The 22,217-nt window shown below is 44.1% G+C and overlaps 1 protein-coding gene across 1 annotated transcript; it reads left to right on the top strand.

The window, feature by feature from the left end:
- Window positions 1-18,213: 18,213 nt before the first annotated feature.
- LOC124787800 (cuticle protein 38-like) lies at window positions 18,214-20,306 on the top strand. The gene is made up of 2 exons (XM_047254723.1): window positions 18,214-18,251; window positions 19,997-20,306. Exons 1-2 carry the CDS (start codon window positions 18,240-18,242, stop codon window positions 20,228-20,230), a joined length of 246 nt encoding a protein of 81 aa, XP_047110679.1. The 5' UTR covers window positions 18,214-18,239; the 3' UTR covers window positions 20,231-20,306.
- The last annotated feature ends 1,911 nt before the right edge of the window (window positions 20,307-22,217 follow it).

Raw genomic sequence — 22,217 nt, 5'->3', positions numbered from 1 at the left:
GATCGGCATGCCTTCCCACCCGGAAAGCAGTGCGTTGGATGGAAAGGCTAACCGGGCAGGCTTACACTATCTTACTATACTACTGTTGCGATGCAGAATAAATTTACTTCTTCAGGTTTTCCGGGCGAGGCGTTGAAATGTTGAACAGTCGGATTTCTGCCGTTATTCGCCTCTTTTTTGCACGATAATTCAACTGCATAACTCGGAGCCTTGTTCAGGTGCTGCCTGTGTCTGATACTGATTCGAGGCCGAAATGAGTCCGGTATTTATGCCCATGTTGTGCCAGCCGATCCGTCTACGGTACGCGCCGCTTCAGGAGTTCTGTCCGTGCTATGCGCCCACCAATAGTAGCGACTGTTGTGATTTCTTCCAGTCGCGGCAGTCCGAAAGCTGTGCACGTACTTTGTGGTTATTATTCGTTGTAATCTTTCTGCATGAAGTTTTGAATGAAGCACAAGTTGTGCTAGACATTTTATCTTCCGATTGTCGTGATTTAAACATTCCTGTGATTATGACGTTCTGTTAGTGTGGTGTGCCGTGTCAGGCGTCTTGTCCGATGTACATGCCCGCCAAGAAAGGCTGCAGAGTTATTTTCAAGCCGCTGGTTTTCACATTGCCGCCCGAGACTCAGTAGGACGTCATCAGGTATTAAGTCTGATGTGTGTGAGGTACCAATTCACGTGTGTCCGTTGTTATATGTACTGTGCAGTTTTCTCTAAACCATCTTCATAATTGTGTCACTGGATTCTTGATGTTGCCTCTGTTACGTCTTCAGAAGATCGAGTACTGGGTTCCACGGAGAGCTCAGTTGGAAACTGGTGTCATGGCTCTTTGTCAGCTTCATCTCAGACGATTCTTTGATAACGCTGTCCCGGTATCTATATGTTTGAATTAGAGTCTTGGCATCATTATAGTTCATAAAATGACTGAGCTCTGAACAACGCTCAAAATCGCTGACATGGTTGCCTGTCACAGGCTGCTGTGCCTTTGGTGTTCCTTGCAGTTGATATCAACGGTCTTAGTCGTCTGGCAGATGATTGTCATACCAAATTCATATGATATGTGGTAAACACCCGGTTTCTGCAGAACCCAGGTCGTTTTTCACATTCACTAGCAGAGAATTAATCTTGGTGGGTGGCTGGAAGAAGCTCTTGACGCAATGTTTGAGGAGAATTCTGCTGATTTTGGCAGATATTGACCAGACATAAGGCAAACATGCAACCTCTTTCGTTTCTTCTTGTACCTCTTCAGGAACGTCTGACGGCGAAACAGGACGGAGTTCCTTTTGAACACCTCTAGAAGAGTATTCATTTTTATAGACCACAGGTTGTAGGTACCATCTGCCTTCCTCCTGACTAGTACATCTAGGAATGGGAGTAGTACATCGTTCTGCAGTTCTACGGTGAATTTACTGTTAGGGTGACGTGATCTTAGGTGGTCCAAGAAAACAACGAGCTTTTCCCTCTCATGGTACCGTAGAAAAAACGTGTCAACCATGTACCTAAAAAGCATATCGGTTGATCAGGGGCCGCTGTAAGTGCCTCCTTTTCAAATCTCTCCATAAAGAAGTTGGCCACTGCCGATGAGAGATAGCTGCCCATTGCTACCCTTTCCATTTGCTCTCAGAATGACCCCATATAGGAACTACATTGTGATATCTCTGCCTCGCAGCACAGTGGCCGAGGGGGAGGAGGGAGCCGGATCCCCTGTGCGAGCGCCCGAGAAGAGGGTACTGCAGCCATTCTGCAAGCACACTGTGGGGAGCTAGGCTGACACTCTCGGCTCGCTTAAGAAGGAACAGGTTGCGAAGAGCCTGGCTGAAAATGAGAAGGGCACCAAGAACTGATGGACCCCTGCAGCCATTAGGACGGAAGATCAAGAATGTACATGCGAAAACATGTGAGTTCTTCTGGCCTGGCAGAAGTCATTTCACCTAGCTTAGAAAGAAGAAATGTGCCGACAATTCCAGCACTGCATGTGCAGTGGGAGGGGCGTACACAAAGCGTGAAGATTTCGCACAGGGAGGCGTGTGAAAGAATTCAGCCTCCTTAAGATGTTTTTCTCAACATAAGGACGTTCCTTATAAATCACGGATGCCAGCAGACTCTGAAGCGAAGCCCAAATATGAGTCTGTCCAGGCCTCAACTAGAGGTAGCACTTACAAAGAATTGTTCTGTAGCCGCGCGGGATTAGCCGAGCGCTCTCAGGCGCTGCAGGCCTAGGCTGTGCAGCTAATCCCGGCGGAGGTTCGAGTCCTCCCTCGGGCATGGGTGTGTATGTTGGTCCTTAGGATAATTTACATCTACATCTACATCTACATTGATACTCCGCAAGCCACCCAACGGTGTGTGGCGGAGGGCACTTTACGTGCCACTGTCATTACCTCCCTTTCCTGTTCCAGTCGCGTATGGTTCGCGGGAAAAACGACTGTCTGAAAGCCTCCGTGCGCGCTCTAATCTCTCTAATTTTACATTCGTGATCTCCTCGGGAGGTATAAGTAGGGGGAAGCAATATATTCGATACCTCATCCAGAAACGCACCCTTTCGAAACCTGGCGAGCAAGCTACACCGCGATGCAGAGCGCCTCTCTTGCAGAGTCTGCCACTTGAGTTTATTAAACATCTCCGTAACGCTATCACGGTTACCAAATAACCCTGTGACGAAACGCGCCGCTCTTCTTTGGATCTTCTCTATCTCCTCCGTCAGACCGATCTGGTACGGATCCCACACTGATGAGCAGTACTCAAGTATAGGTCGAACGAGTGTTTTGTAAGCCACCTCCTTTGTTGATGGACTACGTTTTCTAAGCACTCTCCCAATGAATCTCAACCTGGTACCCGCCTTACCAACAATTAATTTTATATGATCATTCCACTTCAAATCGTTCCGCACGCATACTCCCAGATATTTTACAGAAGTAACTGCTACCAGTGTTTGTTCCGCTATCATATAATCATACAATAAAGGATCCTTCTTTCTATGTATTCGCAATACATTACATTTGTCTATGTTAAGGGTCAGTTGCCACTCCCTGCACCAAGTGCCTATCCGCTGCAGATCTTCCTGCATTTCGCTACAATTTTCTAATGCTGCAACTTCTCTGTATACTACAGCATCATCCGCGAAAAGCCGCATGGAACTTCCGACACAATCTACTAAGTCATTTATATATATTGTGAAAAGCAATGGTCCCATAACACTCCCCTGTGGCACGCCAGAGGTTACTTTAACGTCTGTAGACGTCTCTTCATTGATAAAAACATGCTGTGTTCTGTTTGCTAAAAACTCTTCAATCCAGCCACACAGCTGGTCTGATATTCCGTGGGCTCTTACTTTGTTTATCAGGCGACAGTGCGGAACTGTATCGAACGCCTTCCGGAAGTCAAGAAAAATAGCATCTACCTGGGAGCCTGTATCTAATATTTTCTGGGTCTCATGAACAAATAAGGCGAGTTGGGTCTCACACGATCGCTGTTTCCGGAATCCATGTTGATTCCTACATAGTAGATTCTGGGTTTCCAGAAATGACATGATACGCGAGCAAAAAACATGTTCTAAAATTCTAGAAGAGATCGACGTAAGAGATATAGGTCTATAGTTTGCGCATATGCTCGACGACCCTTCTTGAAGACTGGGACTATTTGCGCTCTTTTCCAATCATTTGGAACCCTCCGTTCCTCTAGAGACTTGCGGTACACGGCTGTTAGAAGGGGGGCAAGTTCTTTCGCGTACTCTGTGTAGAATCGAATTGGTATCCCGTCAGGTCCAGTGGACTTTCCTCTATTGAGTGATTCCAGTTGCTTTTCTATTCCTTGGACACTTATTTCGATGTCAGCCATTTTTTCGTTTGTGCGAGGATTTAGAGAAGGAACTGCAGTGCGGTCTTCCTCTGTGAAACAGCTTTGGAAAAAGGTGTTTAGTATTTCAGCTTTACGCGAGTCATCCTCTGTTTCAATGCCATCATCATCCTGTAGTGTCTGGATGTGCTGTTTCGAGCCACTTACTGATTTAACGTAAGACCAGAACTTCCTAGGATTTTCTGTCAAGTCGGTACATAGAATTTTACTTTCGAATTCAATGAACGCTTCACGCATAGCCCTCCTTACGCTAATTTTGACATCGTTTAGCTTCTGTTTGTCTGAGAGGTTTTGGCTGCGTTTAAACTTGGAGTGGAACTCTCTATGCTTTCGCAGTAGTTTCCTAACTTTGTTGTTGTACCACGGTGGGTTTTTCCCGTCCCTCACAGTTTTACTCGGCACGTACCTGTCTAAAACGCATTTTACGATTGCCTTGAACTTTTTCCATAAACACTCAACATTGTCAGTGTCGGAACAGAAATTTTCGTTTTGATCTGTTAGGTAGTCTGAAATCTGCATTCTATTACTCTTGCTAAACAGATAAACCTTCCTCCCTTTTTTTATATTCCTATTAACTTCCATATTCAGGGATGCTGCAACGGCCTTATGATCACTGATTCCCTGTTCTGTACATACAGAGTCGAAACGTTCGGGTCTGTTTGTTATCAGTAGGTCCAAGATGTTATTTCCACGAGTCGGTTCTCTGTTTAATTGCTCGAGGTAATTTTCGGATAGTGCACTCAGTATAATGTCTCTCGATGCTCTGTCCCTACCACCCGTCCTAAACATCTGAGTGTCCCAGTCTATATCTGGTAAATTGAAATCTCCACCTAAGACTATAACATGCTGAGAAAATTTATGTGAAATGTATTCCAAATTTTCTCTCAGTTGTTCTGCCACTAATGCTGCTGAGTCGGGAGGTCGGTAAAAGGAGCCAATTATTAACCTAGTTCGGTTGTTTAGTGTAACCTCCACCCATAATAATTCACAGGAACTATCCACTTCTACTTCACTACAGGATAAACTACTACTAACAGCGACGAACACTCCACCACCGGTTGCATGCAATCTATCCTTTCTAAACACCGTCTGTACCTTTGTAAAAATTTCGGCAGAATTTATCTCTGGCTTAAGCCAGCTTTCTGTACCTATAACGATTTCAGCTTCGGTGCTTTCTATCAGCGCTTGAAGTTCCGGTACTTTACCAACGCAGCTTCGACAGTTGACAATTACAATACCGATTGCTGCTTGGTCCCCGCATGTCCTGACTTTGCCCCGCACCCGCTGAGGCTGTTGCCCTTTCTGTACTTGCCCAAGGCCATCTAACCTAAAAAACCGCCCAGCCCACGCCACACAACCCCTGCTACCCGTGTAGCCGCTTGTTGCGTGTAGTGGACTCCTGATCTATCCAGCGGAACCCGAAACCCCACCACCCTATGGCGCAAGTCGAGGAATCTGCAGCCCACACGGTCGCAGAACCGTCTCAGCCTCTGATTCAGACCCTCAACTCGGCTCTGTACCAAAGGTCCGCAGTCAGTCCTGTCGACGATGCTGCAGATGGTGAGCTCTGCTTTCATCCCGCTAGCGAGACTGGCAGTCTTCACCAAATCAGATAGCCGCCGGAAGCCAGAGAGGATTTCCTCCGATCCATAGCGACACACATCATTGGTGCCGACATGAGCGACCACCTGCAGATGGGTGCACCCTGTACCCTTCATGGCATCCGGAAGGACCCTTTCCACATCTGGAATGACTCCCCCCGGTATGCACACGGAGTGCACATTGGTTTTCTTCCCCTCTCTTGCTGCCATTTCCCTAAGGGGCCCCATTAAGCGCCAGACGTTGGAGCTCCCAACTACCAGTAAGCCCACCCTCTGCAACTGCCCGGATCTTGCAGACTGAGGGGCAACCTCTGGAACAGGACAAGCAGCCGTGTCAGGCCGAAGATCAGTATCAGCCTGAGACAGAGCCTGAAACCGGTTCGTCAGACAAACTGGAGAGGCTTTCCGTTCAGCCCTCCGGAATGTCTTTCGCCCCCTGCCACACCTTGAAACGACCTCCCACTCTACCACAGGTGAGGGATCAGCCTCAATGTGGGCAGTATCCCGGGCAGCCACAGTCGTAGTCCGATCGGGGGATGCGTGGGACGAGCTGGCCGTCCCCGACAAACCCCCATCCGGACCCCCACAGTGATGCCCATTGGCAACAGCCTCAAGCTGTGTGACCGAAGCCAACACTGCCTGAAGCTGGGAGCGAAGGGATGCCAACTCAGCCTGCATCCGAACACAGCAGTTGCAGTCCCTATCCATGCTAAAAACTGTTTTGCAAAGAACGTCTGAACTAATTTACAGAGAGCGCAAACAAATCGACAAAATTTAAACGGTTATTAAAATACAAGATTGCCTAGTAAATGCAGTAATGCTGCTACTTGTGCACTGCTGACACTGCTCGGCGGCGGAAGGAGACTAAGCGAAATTACACTATTCAGGTACTAAAACGCGATGCTACACTCTCAAATACTATAATACGCCCGAAATTTATGAATTAAACAATGCAAGTACCAAAAACACGCAAAGAAATTAAGAATTAAACTATGTAACAAATGAGTGAGCTAGGAGTATACGACTTGCTGCTCAGCTGCTTATCCAACGGCGGCAGGGAGCACACTGACTGTGACCAACCTACACTGGCCGTTCAAAACAAAAACAGTAGACAAACGACTACGCGAATTTACACTATTCAGGTACTAAAACGCGATGCTACAACTCTCAAATACTATAATAGGCCCGAAATTTATGAATTAAACAATGCAAGTACCAAAAACACGCAAAGAAATTAAGAATTAAACTATGTAACAAATGAGTGAGCTAGGAGTATACGACTTGCTGCTCAGCTGCTTATCCAACGGCGGCAGGGAGCACACTGACTGTGACCAACCGACACTGGCCGTTCAAAACAAAAACAGTAGACAAACGACTACGCGAATTTACACTATTCAGGTACTAAAACGCGATGCTACAACTCTCAAATACTATAATAGGCCCGAAATTTATGAATTAAACAATGCAAGTACCAAAAACACGCAAAGAAATTAAGAATTAAACTATGTAACAAATGAGTGAGCTAGGAGTATACGACTTGCTGCTCAGCTGCTTATGCAACGGCGGCAGGGAGTAGTGTGTAAGCTTAGGGACTAATGATCTTAGCAGTTAAGTCCCATAAGATTTCACACACATTTGGACATTTTGAATTGTTCTGTAGGTGCTCTCACAACAGCTTGGAAATGCAGAAAAACATCGTAAGAACATGAAATCTTGATAAAGGTGCCAGTACCCGGGCCACACACCAGCCACGGCAAGATAAAGTTTTTCTTACCTGCAACGGGATAAGTTACGTGGTCCTGAAACTGCCATTGGACTGCATTCGAAATTGAGTCCGCCAATGACAATGCCCTAAGAAGAGAATTTTTCCAGGAAGACTTGAGCTGGGAAATGGATGAGGAGATAAGAGTTAGTCAGTGATTTGGAGCGGGAATGGGCGTACATGAGGTCTCTTCCATCTGTCGCCAACATCCGCCTTCCGACACCGTGATATCACAGCTTCGGCCACGCAACCTTCAACGGGCAGACAACGCGGGGATCGTATCTGGGCCTCGCCGCAAAGCCGCCATTGCTGGTGAGGGCAGCCGACTAGCACCACACAACTCCGAGGAGACGAGGCGCCTGCCGCCGACAGCACTACACGATGAACAATCTTCCCCTTAATAAATGAGTAGTGTACATACCAAGTCAAATTGGCCCTTAGATTTGCAGTTTTGGTTTTGTTTGTGAAAACAGTACTGAAATAAATGTATTTATATTCATGCTTTAATCATCTAAGCAACCTGATCCGTTCATACAACAACCCAAAAGCCCAGGAGAGCGCCGTCCAACTTGTTTGGCTCTGAGAACTATGGGACTTAACTTCTGAGGTCATCAGTCACCTAGAACTTAAAACTACTTAAACCTAACTAACCTAAGAACATCAAACACGTCCGTGCCCGAGGCAGGATTCGAACCTGCGACCGTAGCGGTCGCGCGGTTCCAGACTGTAGCGCCTAGAACCGCTCGACCACCCTGGCCGACGCAACTTGATTCCAACCAAGTGAATCAATCAGTGGTATGTGGGTGAACAGGGAGCCGACGTCGAAGTTGACCATGATGTCAGAGTTTGTGATCTGTAGATGCCTGATGCATTCTAAGAAATCCAATGTGATGAGCACACTTCCCCACATATGGGGAGAGCATCTTCTTAAGGTGTTGAGCAGTAAGGTAGGTGGTTGCGAAAATCTTGCTGACTACTGGACGTACAGGAACCCCTTCCTTGTGCACCATCGCCAGTCCACAAAGTCTGGTTGGTACTGGTGCTTTTGCCCTCAGCTGCTTACAGATCTTTTCTGGAAGTCCGGTTTTCCTTAGAAGAGCCCTTGCGTTCTTATCCACCTTGTCTGCGGAATTCGTTTCTACTGGCTTGCATGCCCGGTTATTCAAAAGTTATCTCATCTTACTGTTACAATCTATCTTCTGTAGGACGATTGTAGCATTCCCTTTATCTGCTGGTAGCAGAAGGAAACCGACGCAACCACCTTGAAAGTACTGAGAAGGTCTTAATTTCTCAGTTAGCTTCAGAAAAGTTCCTGTTTTGGTCTTCATCAGTGCAATGGACATGTGGCTCTAAAACTTCCTGCCAGTGAGCCTGAAGATGTCGACGTGCAAGGCACTCATAAAAATCAAGTTTCCCAATTCAAAAGTCTCAAACAACTCCAGCACAATGGTGTTACCAGCACGACGAAGGCACTGTATTCACAACAACTGTCATCCTAGGCCTCATTCAGCAGTGTCCATCTGTCTTCGACAGCGCTAAGGTGGTAGCTGCACTGGGTCATCGCAGAATGCCTGGGCGGGAAGCGCCTTTCTCGTCCCACCACCATCTGCACTGCACGCGGCCGTGGTACTCACCTGCTGCAGTTACGTCATGGTTCGCTGACGAGGCGTCAGCAGTGCTTGCTGCACGTGGGCTTGGGCCCTACTGAAGGCTGCAGCCCTAGATGTGCCTATACATTTGTACATTCGCCACAATAGACAATTGTTGTTACAAGTACCGCTGTATCACTGACGCATCCGAGCATGGACAGAACCACTTACACTCCTAATCAGAGCTCCACTACCGCATGCGCGTCACAACATTGGTATCAGAATTGTTCAACATGACAACGTCTCGTCGGTAAAGCCTGAAGAATTAAATTTATTCTGCTCCGCAACAGTAGTGTAGTAAAGTAACGTATATAGAAAAAGAGGGAGCAATTTCACATGTAGAACTTGTAGGCGATTTAGGCATGTGGTACAGAATTGTTCTGAGACTCTGTGAGGGACGATACGGCAGAAAGAACAGCGTGTAGTTATCGTTTATGTATTGTAGTAAAAGTTCTTCTATTTTTATTTATAGTTGTAAAAGACAGTAGTAAATTTTGTACAATGGCAGACACACATTCTGCTGGTATTGTTCCCAATTTGATGCAACATGTACAAATACTGTCAGAGTTAAATTTCAAGCAACAGCAGGAAAATCATTAAACACGTGGTCAGGTAAAAGTTTTAAAAGATCTGGTTCAGCAAAGAGAATCAGGGTCTAGGCAAACCAAGACAATAGTTTGTGTAAACTCCCCTTCCTCTTTCGATCCTTCACCAGCTACGTTAACAACATATATCTTTCCTAGCAAGTCAACATATGTCGTAACTACATTCATTGACAATGTTGGAGTTACCGCCGCAATGAGCTGTTGGCCTGACGAGATTACTAACTCTGTGGCTAATTTACGATTGATAGCCGAAGCAAGTACTTAGGTACTGTACCACGAAGGTCTCTGTAAGACGGAAACAAATCAGCAGACAGCTGATGGGTCATAACAACGTTATCAAAAACAGAACAGCACTTCTGCATTTACGGAAAAAATCGAATATCTTAACACAGAAAAGTAATGAGTCTGTGAAAATATTCTCCTATCGGAGTACAAAAAAGGCGAATGTGCTACTGAGACTCTGACTGTATGGTGGGGTACGAGCTGTCTCATTCTACCTTCTTCAGCACGTTTAAAAATAGCCTAAAAAATTCGAGCATGCGAACATATTCGTTATCTTTTTAAAATGTAATTCATCTCTCACCAAAAAGCACCTCTAACTGTAACTCGCTCGCATCCTCTAATCCATCACTGTAGGTTGGTCATGTCAATCCACTCACACTTGCCCATTCTCACTCATTCAGCAATTCTCATTGTTATTATCTCTTTGTGTCTTTGAGTCATGGCTCCTGTTTCAAAAGCACAGTTTCCGTCAGTCTGTCATACTATCACTGTCTCCATTCACTGTCACTTTCGCCTTCTAGCTCTCTCTCTTATTGCTACCATCTCATTCATTTCTTCCACTGCTGCTGTCTCTTCTCACTGCCATTATATCTCTCTTCCTCGCTGTCATGGACTCTCTCTTTCATTGCCACTGGCTCTCATCCATTTCCACCACCTTCCTCTCCCACTGCAACTGTCTGCTTCACTCGTTTCCTAGCACAGATCTGTCACGGTCAACCATGTTCCACAGCCACTGTGTCCCTCTTTTTCTCTCACACTGCCATTGTCTTCTTCGCTCTTTCTTTATTGCAACCATTGTTAACTATCTGCTGGTATTTATTACTGTTCTGTCTCTTTCCCACCGCCACTGTTTTCTTCTCTCTCAGAATAAAGAAGGGCGAGTATGTTCACATACCATTATTGTTGGTAAAATTTTTGAAGGTGCTGAGGAAGGTAGAGTGAAGCAACTGGTATTTTTTTGTGCTCTGATAGGATCATTTATACTCTGATCCCTTGTGCAGTCGACGACTCCGCCGGTTGTGAGACAGGGTCAACCAACCCTAAGTCACACCCACGCCGCTTATCTTACAGATTCGCCAACTGCAGCCTGGTGAGCGGGGAAGAACTAAGAGAGAAAACAGGTTGTTACTCAGCGCCAGAAGACTCCAGTCTGCAATGTACTGGAGAAGAAATGATTTTAATGCCCTACTTATAAGTGAATAACCATACTGTTCGAAACGAGGGAGTTTTTAGTCCGACAAGGTACCATACAGAACAACCTGCATCACTCGCCTTTGTACTGAACCGAATTCGTGAATGTATTCTGACATCTAGAATACTTAATTGTCAGATGAAGAAACCACTTTCCCTATGGCAGCCAGATTATGTTTCGAAGCAACTGTTACATAAAATGGCGTCCAAGTTGCACTGAGGTGAATAGAAAATGTTACACCATGAAATACCAGTCCGATATTTATCAAACTTTTGGAGATGTTCATCGAATAACAAGTATTAAACGATTACACTTTCATGCAATTCGGAACGGATGTCCATCGTGAATATACGAATCCCAACGGACACAATACACGATTTTTCACTGTGCTACGAAAGCAAATATCCTCAGAATGTCATCTTAAAGAATTTGTCGTCATGTCTGAAATTCATGCTGTATCATTTTGTGAAGATTGATGCGTGGAGGGTGGTATGAAAGTGTACTTGTGTTATCCTGCTAGAATATCCCATTTGATACCATGTTCAGGAATTGTATGATAACAGAGTTTCTTTTTCTTGCCACATACTGACTATTATTGAGTCTCTACTCAACATAAGCCAAAAAAATTCGGTTGTCATTTCTTATTGCTCTCCATACATTGTTTTGGAATTGGAGAGGTACGGGTGTCGAGAACAGGCGGTACCTGTAACCCTACACCTTACACCAGGTACCCCAGGACATTCTGGCACCGATCTGACCGCCACAGACAGATGGGAGGCTCAGCGCCAAACACCACAGAATGTCACTCAGTGTCCCAGTTGACGCTACCTCCACGTGATCTAAACATAGCAGATTGAGGTCTCAGCCTTCATCCTGTTGTCTGTTCCCAACGATTCATGGTGACAGTCTTCCAGTAACCACTGCACACATTTCGTCACACCTATTCCAATATTCCACCAATTTTATGATGATATAATCCCCCTGGAAGGACCCGTGACGCATCATCATCAAGGTAGTTAATTCATTATCGACAAATGGAGAAAGTTAATTTTACGCGTTACAACTGATTACTGATTCTCTTTGGACTATTTTTTTCCATTTGGGCCACAAATGTGTTTTGTTAAAATTCAGGTATTGTACACGTGCTTGCGGCAGGAGCACAACGTCTACTCTTCACAAGAGTCTACTTGTTGTTGTTGTTTTTGTTGTCTTCAGTCCTGAGACTGATTTGATGCAGTTCTCCATGATACTCTATCCTGTGCAAGCTTCTTCATCTCCCAGTACTTATTACAACCTACATCCTTTTGAATCTGCTTAGTGTATTCATCTCTTGGTCTCCCTCTACGATTTTTACCCTCCACGCTGCCCTCCAATGCTAAATTTGTGATCCCTTGATGCCTCAGAACATGTCCTACCAACCGGTCCCTTCTTCTAGTCAAGTTGTGCCACAAACTCCCCTTCTCCCCAATTCTATTCAACACCTCCTCATTAGTTACGTGATCTACTCATCTAATCTTCAGCATTCTTCTGTAGCAACACATTTCGAAAGCTTCTATTCTCTTCTTGTCCAAATTATTTATCGTCCATGTTTCACTTCCATACATGGCTACACTCCATACAAATACTTTCAGAAACGACTTCCTGACACTTAAATCTGTACTCGAGAGTCTAGTTACGCATTTTAAAATATATTGACTTATTTACAATGAATTAGATACGAATCGGCCCTGTATCTTTCTGCTAACAATTATACTTGTAGGCTCCTGTAGTAAATTAACTTACGTTGCCTCAACTATACGCAAACATCACTGTATTATTTGATGTCATCAAACCATTAAATTGAAAATTTGTCTTCATGCTCCACCTTTTTCGAAAATGCTGAAGATGCTTGAGCTTAGTGGGTACTGATATATGTGACAGGGTAAACGAATTTAATAAGTTATCAGTCGGAGCACTGTGCGATAGCTGCAGGTCTCTAGTAGGCACACAGGTAAAATGGAAAAATGGCGAAACTGTGGAGCTGTGATGGCTGGTCGTGAGCTGCGCCTTATCCAATAACAGCACTGCCAGCGAAAAACGAAGTTTCTAGTCAGATTATCGCCCTTCCATAGAGCTTTTAATCTTCCAGGAAATCCAGAAGAACGTATACTCAGCTGCAAAGTGAAAGATTTAGTTATGATTACGACGAAGGACCCGTCGCAATTGTTGACTGGTGGCCAATGCTAAATAGAAGCATATAAGTCACAGCAGGTTCATCTCTGATGAATGTCGATAAGGTGCTTGCTGCATGGTCTGTATCTCCAACGACTAAAATAATTTGAAGTCGTTGGTAAAAAATAATATATATTGTACTTAACTGCTTGAACAGGATTCTTCTTGGCTGCATACATATAATTACAAACAGATAGCTATTGAGGCCTCACTTAGGCCATGCGTTACTAAGCGCCTTGTTAGATGTTGCTTCCTATCAGCTGAAGGCTATGCTACTTTACTACTTGACGTCCCGAGCAAGAGTGGGCGAGAGCTCGCTAGAAACTTGATACAAGCCGAGGAGCGGTGCTAGCGGCACTGGTCCCTACTCGCGGGTCAAACGTTACTAATACCCACCGCGGTCATTAACTGCAACCCCTAACAAGTGTGGTATCAAACGTTGGTACCACAGATTTATTGTGAACTAAAGAGCTAATTCCACAATGATTAGCTACACTATACTGGCTGTAATGTGAAATAATAATCTGCCTGTTTCAGCCGGTAAAAACAAGCTAGAACAACCACATACTGAAAAATATATCACTCGTAGTGGAAGTTTATCGAGACTGCTACCTAAATAGTGTGCCTGATAGGCAAAGCTACAAGTCAAATGAATGCGTAAAGCGAACAGAAGCCACGTTTTACGGTTCGTAGATGAGATTGTTACACTACTTAAAAAAAAGGATATACTACAGTTTAGCTGCCAGCTCAGATACAGAAGATTCACAGCGTAAACACAGGTTAAGGCACATCAAGGAACAGACGAAAATAATCAACTTACAGAGTCGTAAAACTGGTGATAGCAAAGTGGAACATGCAAATGAGGGAAACAGTTAATATGAAATTACCCAACTTCCTTCGACAAAGAAGATCTGCTTGTGTAAAATACCACCTTAACATTGAGAAAACAACCTTAGCAAATAGTACGTCACGAGAACGACGATGTGCAGATGCAAAACTCGGAGAACCAGGAATTAATCAAATGCGTAAATAATGTACCGAATGAGAAAATTCAGGGGAATACACTCCTGGAAATGGAAAAAAGAACACATTGACACCGGTGTGTCAGACCCACCATACTTGTTCCGGACACTGCGAGAGGGCTGTACAAGCAATGATCACACGCACGGCACAGCGGACACACCAGGAACCGCGGTGTTGGCCGTCGAATGGCGCTAGCTGCGCCGCATTTGTGCACCGCCGCCGTCAGTGTCAGCCAGTTTGCCGTGGCATACGGAGCTCCATCGCAGTCTTTAACACTGGTAGCATGCCGCGACAGCGTGGACGTGAACCGTATGTGCAGTTGACGGACTTTGAGCGAGGGCGTATAGTGGGCATCATGGTGTGGGGAGCGATCTCCTACACTGGGCGTACACCACTGGTGATCGTCGAGGGGACACTGAATAGTGCACGGTACATCCAAACCGTCATCGAAACCATCGTTCTACCATTCCTAGACCGGCAAGAGAACTTGCTGTTCCAACAGGACAATGCACGTCCGCATGTATCCCGTGCCACCCAACGTGCTCTAGAAGGTGTAAGTCAACTACCCTGGCCAGCAAGATCTCCGGATCTGTCCCCCACTGAGCATGTTTGGGACTGGATGAAGCGTCGTCTCACGCGGTCTGCACGTCCAGCACGAACGCTGGTCCAACTGAGGCGCCAGGTGGAAATGGCATGGCAAGCCGTTCCACAGGACTACATCCAGCATCTCTACGATCGTCTCCATGGGAGAATAGCAGCCTGCATTGCTGCGAAAGGTGGATATACACTGTACTAGTGCCGACATTGTGCATGCTCTGTTGCCTGTGTCTATGTGCCTGTGGTTCTGTCAGTGTGATCATGTGATGTATCTGACCCCAGGAATGTGTCAATAAAGTTTCCCCTTCCTGGGACAATGAATTCACGGTGTTCTTATTTCAATTTCCAGGAGTGTATATCTGATTAGAAAACTTACGATTATAAATGAGAAATTATTGGATTGTTCGCAAACACATACAGGAATTTTTTACTTACTACTGCAAATGTAAGTAAAGAGAAAGCACTGTAGGGGTACATAAAGAACAGAATAGCCAGGGGATGGGAAGTGGGACAGTACTCAAGTACTAAATCTGTGGGTAAGCAAACTATGATAATCCTTATAAACAGCCACAGGATGCAGAATATCGACAAGTTGCTAATACCACCACGCCAGATGTACAATTCGAGCACGTAGGTATATGGTGCGCACGTTTCGCAACAGGAATCACATTTGTAAGCTTGAATGGATTCCTGCTAAAAAGTTGGTCATTACAACACAAAAACTCTACCAAAGGGTTCTCGACTAATAATGGCTGACACAACAGAATTTGTATTTAATAAAGTTCAGTCCTGTGGAAGATAGTATTTAGCAATAAAAGACCTTCGACTTCCCGGTGATGTGCGTATTTCGTAGAATACAGAGTGGAAAATATCATCAGCGACAAGCAGGATTTCCGAGCCGAATGAATTTTGCTCTAGATTTCATCTCAGTCAGCGAATAATTCAGCGAAGAGCTGCGATGACGTGGAAATTGTTGACGGATTGCGCTAATATCAACTATGATCGAATTTTCAGCTGCCGCAGTTTTAATCTTTCAGGTGAGGAAAAACTATATGCCATCCTTGCCTCACATCACGAGGCACGACTCCCTACTAATTTGTGAGATAGAAGACTGCCTTATATTCTACCATGCTGTTTGAACGCTGCCACAGTAATTGGAACTTCCAGCACTTGTTGCCCGCTAGAGATTGCATTTTACAAACGTCTGTACTACAACTCTGTTCGATATAAAAGCCTGTGAATACCTGTACAACAGATATACTCACCGCTAGATTGGAAATGAAGGCCCTGGCTCGTGACCAGAGTGATTGTCGGATGTCATTGAAAAGAATATCTTCCTATGGGCATCCTTGAAGACCTTGGTGTATTAATCCCAAATATGAACTGACGAGAAACTGATTCGTAGAATCTCCTTGTCGTATCAGAGATATTAGAGAAAGGGTGACAAACCATTACACTCAACTGATATAAAAGCATTGAGACTGGGATGTAGTCACTTTCTACGCTTGTGATGAACCTAGGCTGTTGCTGTAGAACGTAACTTGTTGTAATATCCTCTTACATGTATATAACTGCGATCCTCAAACGTTGTCTACTATTTGGTCAACTTTCATGATTTAATGAATACAACGTAAAACCAACTACAGTGAATTTGCCACTTTGGCTGGTTTTCGTTTTACTGATTAGCCGAAGTTGATGACCTGCGATTGTTTCACTATGCTGGAAGTTTCTTACATTATTTAAGTTTCACGCATCTGTTACTTGCAAGCTGCTGTAATATTTGTGCACACTAATCGATTATGTGTGTAGTCACTCCTGTTCTGCCTGGTATTCTCCAACACTGGTTTATGTTACTTAAGAACTCTGAGTCTAGCGGGGCTCAATCAATGAAATTCCAAGACGGGTGTGGAGACAGCATAGCCTGCTAGTCTGAAACACACAATGCTTTCCTTGTTCGTTATTGATGGTTCTATCCTGTGGTTTGTTGAGGAAGATGGATGGCATGAGAATACTGAGAAGGAAATAATGATGTATAACTGCAGTTAGGGTTTGTGCCAGTGATGACAATAGTAGAATTCCGAACTGCATTTTCTCTGCAGATGAGTATCTTAAATCAGATAATCCTGCCGGATCTTGCAAGCTTGGCGAACCACGTTTGAAAAGTATATTTCGTGTTACGCTGAGGAGCTTGCAGTTTTTAATTCACTTGGGACAGACTCGTGTTTTCTATCTCGTATACAGATTGGGAACCGAAATGAGTAGAAAATTCTCATCTACCCGGAATTTTCTTGCTTTCAAGAAAAATTTGAAACGACTTGTGTGGTTGATAGTGGCGCAAGCGCCATGTATTTCTGAAAACACTGATTTTGATGTTCCATGTAAAGAATCTGTACCCTTTGCACTCTAATAATATAGATTAATTTCATATCTTCAATCATTATTTACATTTCATTACTTCATCAAATTAAATTAAATTATACTTGAACTGATGCCTCGTATACCAATGACAAAGAAGCATAACTTCATGCCTTCAGCGTGATACTTACTTCTGTGACAGCCGATTCTCAATTCTCTCACAAACACTTACGAAACAACAAAGTCATTAAGTGTAAACCAAAGGGGATCACTGCTGTCAACAGCTGACACTAGTGCTCCCCTTCAATTTACATTTAAAGTCTCACAGCTGTGGATTCTGCGTGATCTCTCTCCTTCGGACACTTTGGAAAGAACAGACACATGTAAAAAAATCATTAGTACTATTTAAATAAATTGTTTTCTGTTTCGCAGAAGGTAATTTTTTTCTATCGGAAACTTCCGACCAGCAGTTCTTATCCAATGTTCCATAAAATGTCTATGGAAATACTTTATTAAGAGCTTTTACAGCAAAGAATTCTGAACTATAGTGGAGAGCCCACTCGTAGCACATTTTCTTTACTAGCCGTAATCTAGAAATAGTTCGTGAGATAAATGAATAGAATAAGTGGTAAGAAGTTCTCTCATTGAACACTAGTGAACTGTTTCAGGTGTGAAAATATGTCCATTGAGTGTAGTATGATTGTAAGTATAAAGTTGGACTTCAAGGGACAGACAGATCAGGTCATGACATTCCCTTTTTGTGTGCGCTACTGATAATTCAAAGTGGGCATCTTTAACCAGGGCCATCGTATGTGGAACGTTTGTGTCCACTTGTAAGTTTTAACGTTCTGACAGCATATACGCTTAAGGTCTGGGACACCCTGTATGTGACATCTCTCATGGCCTTTGCCTTATGATATGAATTAGGAGAGTGACGTTCTCTACAAGTGTGCGGCCAGTAGGTGCACCGCCGGACTCGGCTGTCCAGGGTCCGCTGCAAGAAGCAAGGCCGAGCGGACGGTCGGCGGGCGTGGCTCTGCAGGTATATAAACCCCGATCCTCCTCTGGTCAGCACAGTCTGCACCGCCGACACAACACACGCAACATGTACAAGCTGGTAAGTCGCCGGGGAGAGTCGTCTCCAGCTGGCTTCATTCGCTTTACTTCACTTCCATCCTACACTTAGAGATATTGGAAGGCGTGCGTATCACTCGTCCCAAAAACTTCTTACCAAGTAGTGAAATCTTCGCTACCTATTTTGGTCACCGATTGTAAAATATGTTGCTTAAGTTCGCTATCTGCATCTTATTTATGTCGGAACAGCCCTTGCAAAGGTGTCAAATAGATAAATGAAAATGAAGAGCGCTGGGAATTTCTCTGCTTCAGAACATACTTTTTAAGCGTACGTGGGTTTCAGCGTCCGTTCCGTGTTCAATCTAACTTTTACGAGTATGTGTTTGAGTCACGTTGTTTTATAACTTATCGTCTCCGCAACTGTTGCAACAAGGGCAGAGCAGTTGACTGACGACGTAGTCACATACAGAGAAAACACAGATTGAAAATACAGTTTCTTCATCGAAAAAAATTTTAACGTATAATCGTTCCATTTACTGAGTGCCAGACTGCATAAGAACAAATCCTGAAGGAAACTCTCACTAGTCTCACTCCTCATCTTGCAACAATTTTTGGAAATGATACGAAAAGTTAAAGAGTAAAGAGCACTGTTAACTTGGTATTGCCTCGCATTTTGTTTTTTCAAATTCACTACATCTCGCAGCATTTCTCTCAGTTTTTTGTCTGTTATTATGTTTCAGTGCTTAAACGTTACTGCTTAAAATGTGAAAAGTGAACCCATTGATAGAAATATCTCGGATCACTGAGACAACTGTTTCATTTCCGTTTGCTCATTAGGGTCCTACTTGTCTGTAAAGCCCCTTGAACTTCAGAGGTAGCAAAATTACAGCTTTGTTTGTGACGGACATGTAAAGTTAATATATTCTTCGGAGCTCATTTTCCTGAACTTGTCAGTTATTCTAATAATAGAATCGATGTCTTCTACAAATAACCATACACTTCCCACTACCTCTCGATTTTCTTTATTTCCATGGGATTTTCTTTTTGATTTTATTCATTTTACCATGGCAGCTGTAAAACTGGAATGAGGCTGGATACAAATGTTGTTATAGTACTTTCTGAATCAAATCATAGTATTAAGCTACATAGTGAAATTTCGAAATAGAGATTCAGTGTAATATGCTTATGTGATGTCAATGTGATACTTGTATACTGCAGTGCATAATCGTTCCTTACGTAGTTGCTGAGACTCTTCGTAGCGGTGTTAGATACAGTCGATGGAACTTCATAAATATTTCATCCAAATAACAGATGGATGATATAAGCTGGTAGAAACTTCGAGAGGACATCATTGCTCACTATGGGTCCCTGACTACAGCGTACTATGCTGCCAGACGCAAAGAGGTTGCCGGATGTGAAGGTGCAAAATTTGTTTCACAGGCATGATGAATATGCACGGAGAGATGCATCTGCCAGGATGTTACGAATCAGCGCTCACTCCACTGCAGAATTAAGATTCTTTGTGCGGATACGACATAAACTCATTAAAGTTTTCTGCCTGATTCTTGCATTTTCGCTCATATTCGCTCAAGACAAAACATTTGCCCATACAGGACAAGGATTGGAAAGGAAATCTGGCGTGTCCACATCAGGGGAACGATCACCTCTTATGCTTTACACTATTTAGGGAACAGAGGAAATCATAAATCTCACGCATACGAGAGGTGTCTGAATCCACGAAACGGTGTTGGAACACAGCGACGTGAGACGCGTGCTGTGTGCTTACAGGTGATCCTGCCCCTGCTGTTCGCCGCCGTGTCGGCCGGCTACCTGGGAGGCGTGGCCGTGGCGCCAGCGGCCGTCGCCGCCCCCGTCGCCTACGCCGCCCCCGTGGCCTACGCCGCCGCCCCCGCCTTGGCCGTGGCCCCCGCTCTGCGCGCCGCCCCTCTGGCTGTCGCCGCCCCCGCCATCGCCGCTCCTCTGCCCTACGCAGCTGCAGCTCCGATCCTCAAGATTCACTGATCGACAGGATTACTGCAGACGCAGAACCATTTGTAAATACGTAAATAATACGAAATACATAACCAAACAAATCTAATTTATTTTGTGTTCTTTTTTCACAACTTCTCCTAAATATCGTCCTTCTGGGACTCAGGAAAATATACACACTCTAGTCTAATTTTACAACAACAAGATCAGAGCTATCACTTTGAAAACTAATTAACTCTGAAGCTGATTCGCTGACTCAACCTATTTCTCACATTGTAGACGAATGAGTGATAATCATTCAAAAAGCCAGATTAATCCTCTAGCAATATTATTCACACTGGATGTTTACAAATCTGCCTCAGGCTGCATGACAATAATTACCAAAACTGTAGACTTGCTTAATCACTATCGCACGATGTATCATATACATTCCACACGTATTACTTTATAGTTCAGGGTGATCTGATACAGCTCCTGTAGTATGTTGTATGGAAATATTTAATCCGTATTTGCCCCAATATTATCTAGTACTATAAAAGTGCAGTATAGATGTTCTTTGAAACGATTGTCGTTGCTCTTAGCCCAACACAAATCGTGGGTTAGAGTGGTAACAAACAACACTCGTATTCGAGGTAAGTCTTTTCTATTCAGCTCTAGCAATGCAGATTTACCTTCCAGTTCTTTTACCTAAACATCCAAAAAGCTGTTGCAAGTAATAAGAATTCGACTACCACTATAGTATCGGAAGTATTTTGGTCGTAATAATCTAATCAGAGAGTTCGATTGTAGGTCTACATGTTTTTTTTTTGTTTTCTAATTTTAACAAGTATCTGTCTCCTTAATCGTATACATCAGTTACCGGATATATACAAAACACAGAAATGAAAGTACTGAATTTTTAATTATTCCACTTTTCCAAAGGTATTTTGCCTTTAAAAGTTTGCTCTGCTATCTTCCACACACTACACCACACCATTCTTCACCTTCCGTTGTCAGCTCGACTCCCATTTCTTCAGTTATACTACTTCCCCCAAAAGGCCCCCCTCCCCCATCCACAAAGGGAGAAAAATTGCGCCTCTCCTTCTTTTTCTATCCCTCTTTCTTCTATTCTAGGTAGTTCTCATGCGACAGTGCACATCATATGGTCAAATCGTCTAAGTGTACTGTCGAAACTACTTCATCAGCTGCATGCTAACGCTGCTGTTATTATATACCCCCTGCCATTGGTTCTGGTGATTACTATCAAGAATCAGACTTACCGGTGTCCCTGTTATGTGCATTACATTTCTTTAGGACACCTCGCAACCAGTAGGCCTAGCATCTACTTCACAGATAATTAACGCTCTCATTTGCGCTTATTCTACTCCATGTATGAAAGCGGAAGAACTAAGTACATCCACCTTACTGTCGTAACTCCGGAAACAACTATGCTCCGAAAAGCTCAGAGAAGCATGATTCAGTGAGTCGCAAAATGTTTGCAGACGAAGGTAGGTGTGTTTGACCATCTACTCTTAAGACTACGAACGTTTTCTCGAAGGCTCATTGTCGCTGTTAGTCTATTCAAAATATAACAACTGCTGCACTTTGAATGTGCATGAGGTACAGGCTGTGTTTTTTTTTATGTTTGGTAGTACGGAGTGACCTGATGGTCAACTAGTGATCCTAATCCGTGTCTCTGGTTGAAAATGGGCAATAGATGGGACGGTAATACGTCGAACTACTAATCCATACTATCCTTTTATCACATCCATTGGTGATGGTGATGGATGGATGGAGATGGTTGTATGGACGCACGACGGCAAGGTCTTCAGCGCCCGCTCAGTAACAGATTGAGTAGTGTGTCAAGAAAAGACTCAGAACAGTAAGATAAAACTGAACGCAAAACACAGGTAACAAGCTTAGAAAAATATGGGCCTACCCAAACCGAAGCGTGGGACGAAGCATGCCGCCAGCAGTAAAACATAACATCACAGGAAGAAAGTGGAGGAAGTTAAAACAGTATAGAAGATGGAAGTGGCTG

Source organism: Schistocerca piceifrons, chromosome 3, assembly GCF_021461385.2.
Source record: "Schistocerca piceifrons isolate TAMUIC-IGC-003096 chromosome 3, iqSchPice1.1, whole genome shotgun sequence".
NCBI lineage: Eukaryota > Metazoa > Arthropoda > Insecta > Orthoptera > Acrididae > Schistocerca > Schistocerca piceifrons.
This window is presented reverse-complemented; position numbering and strand designations above follow the sequence as displayed.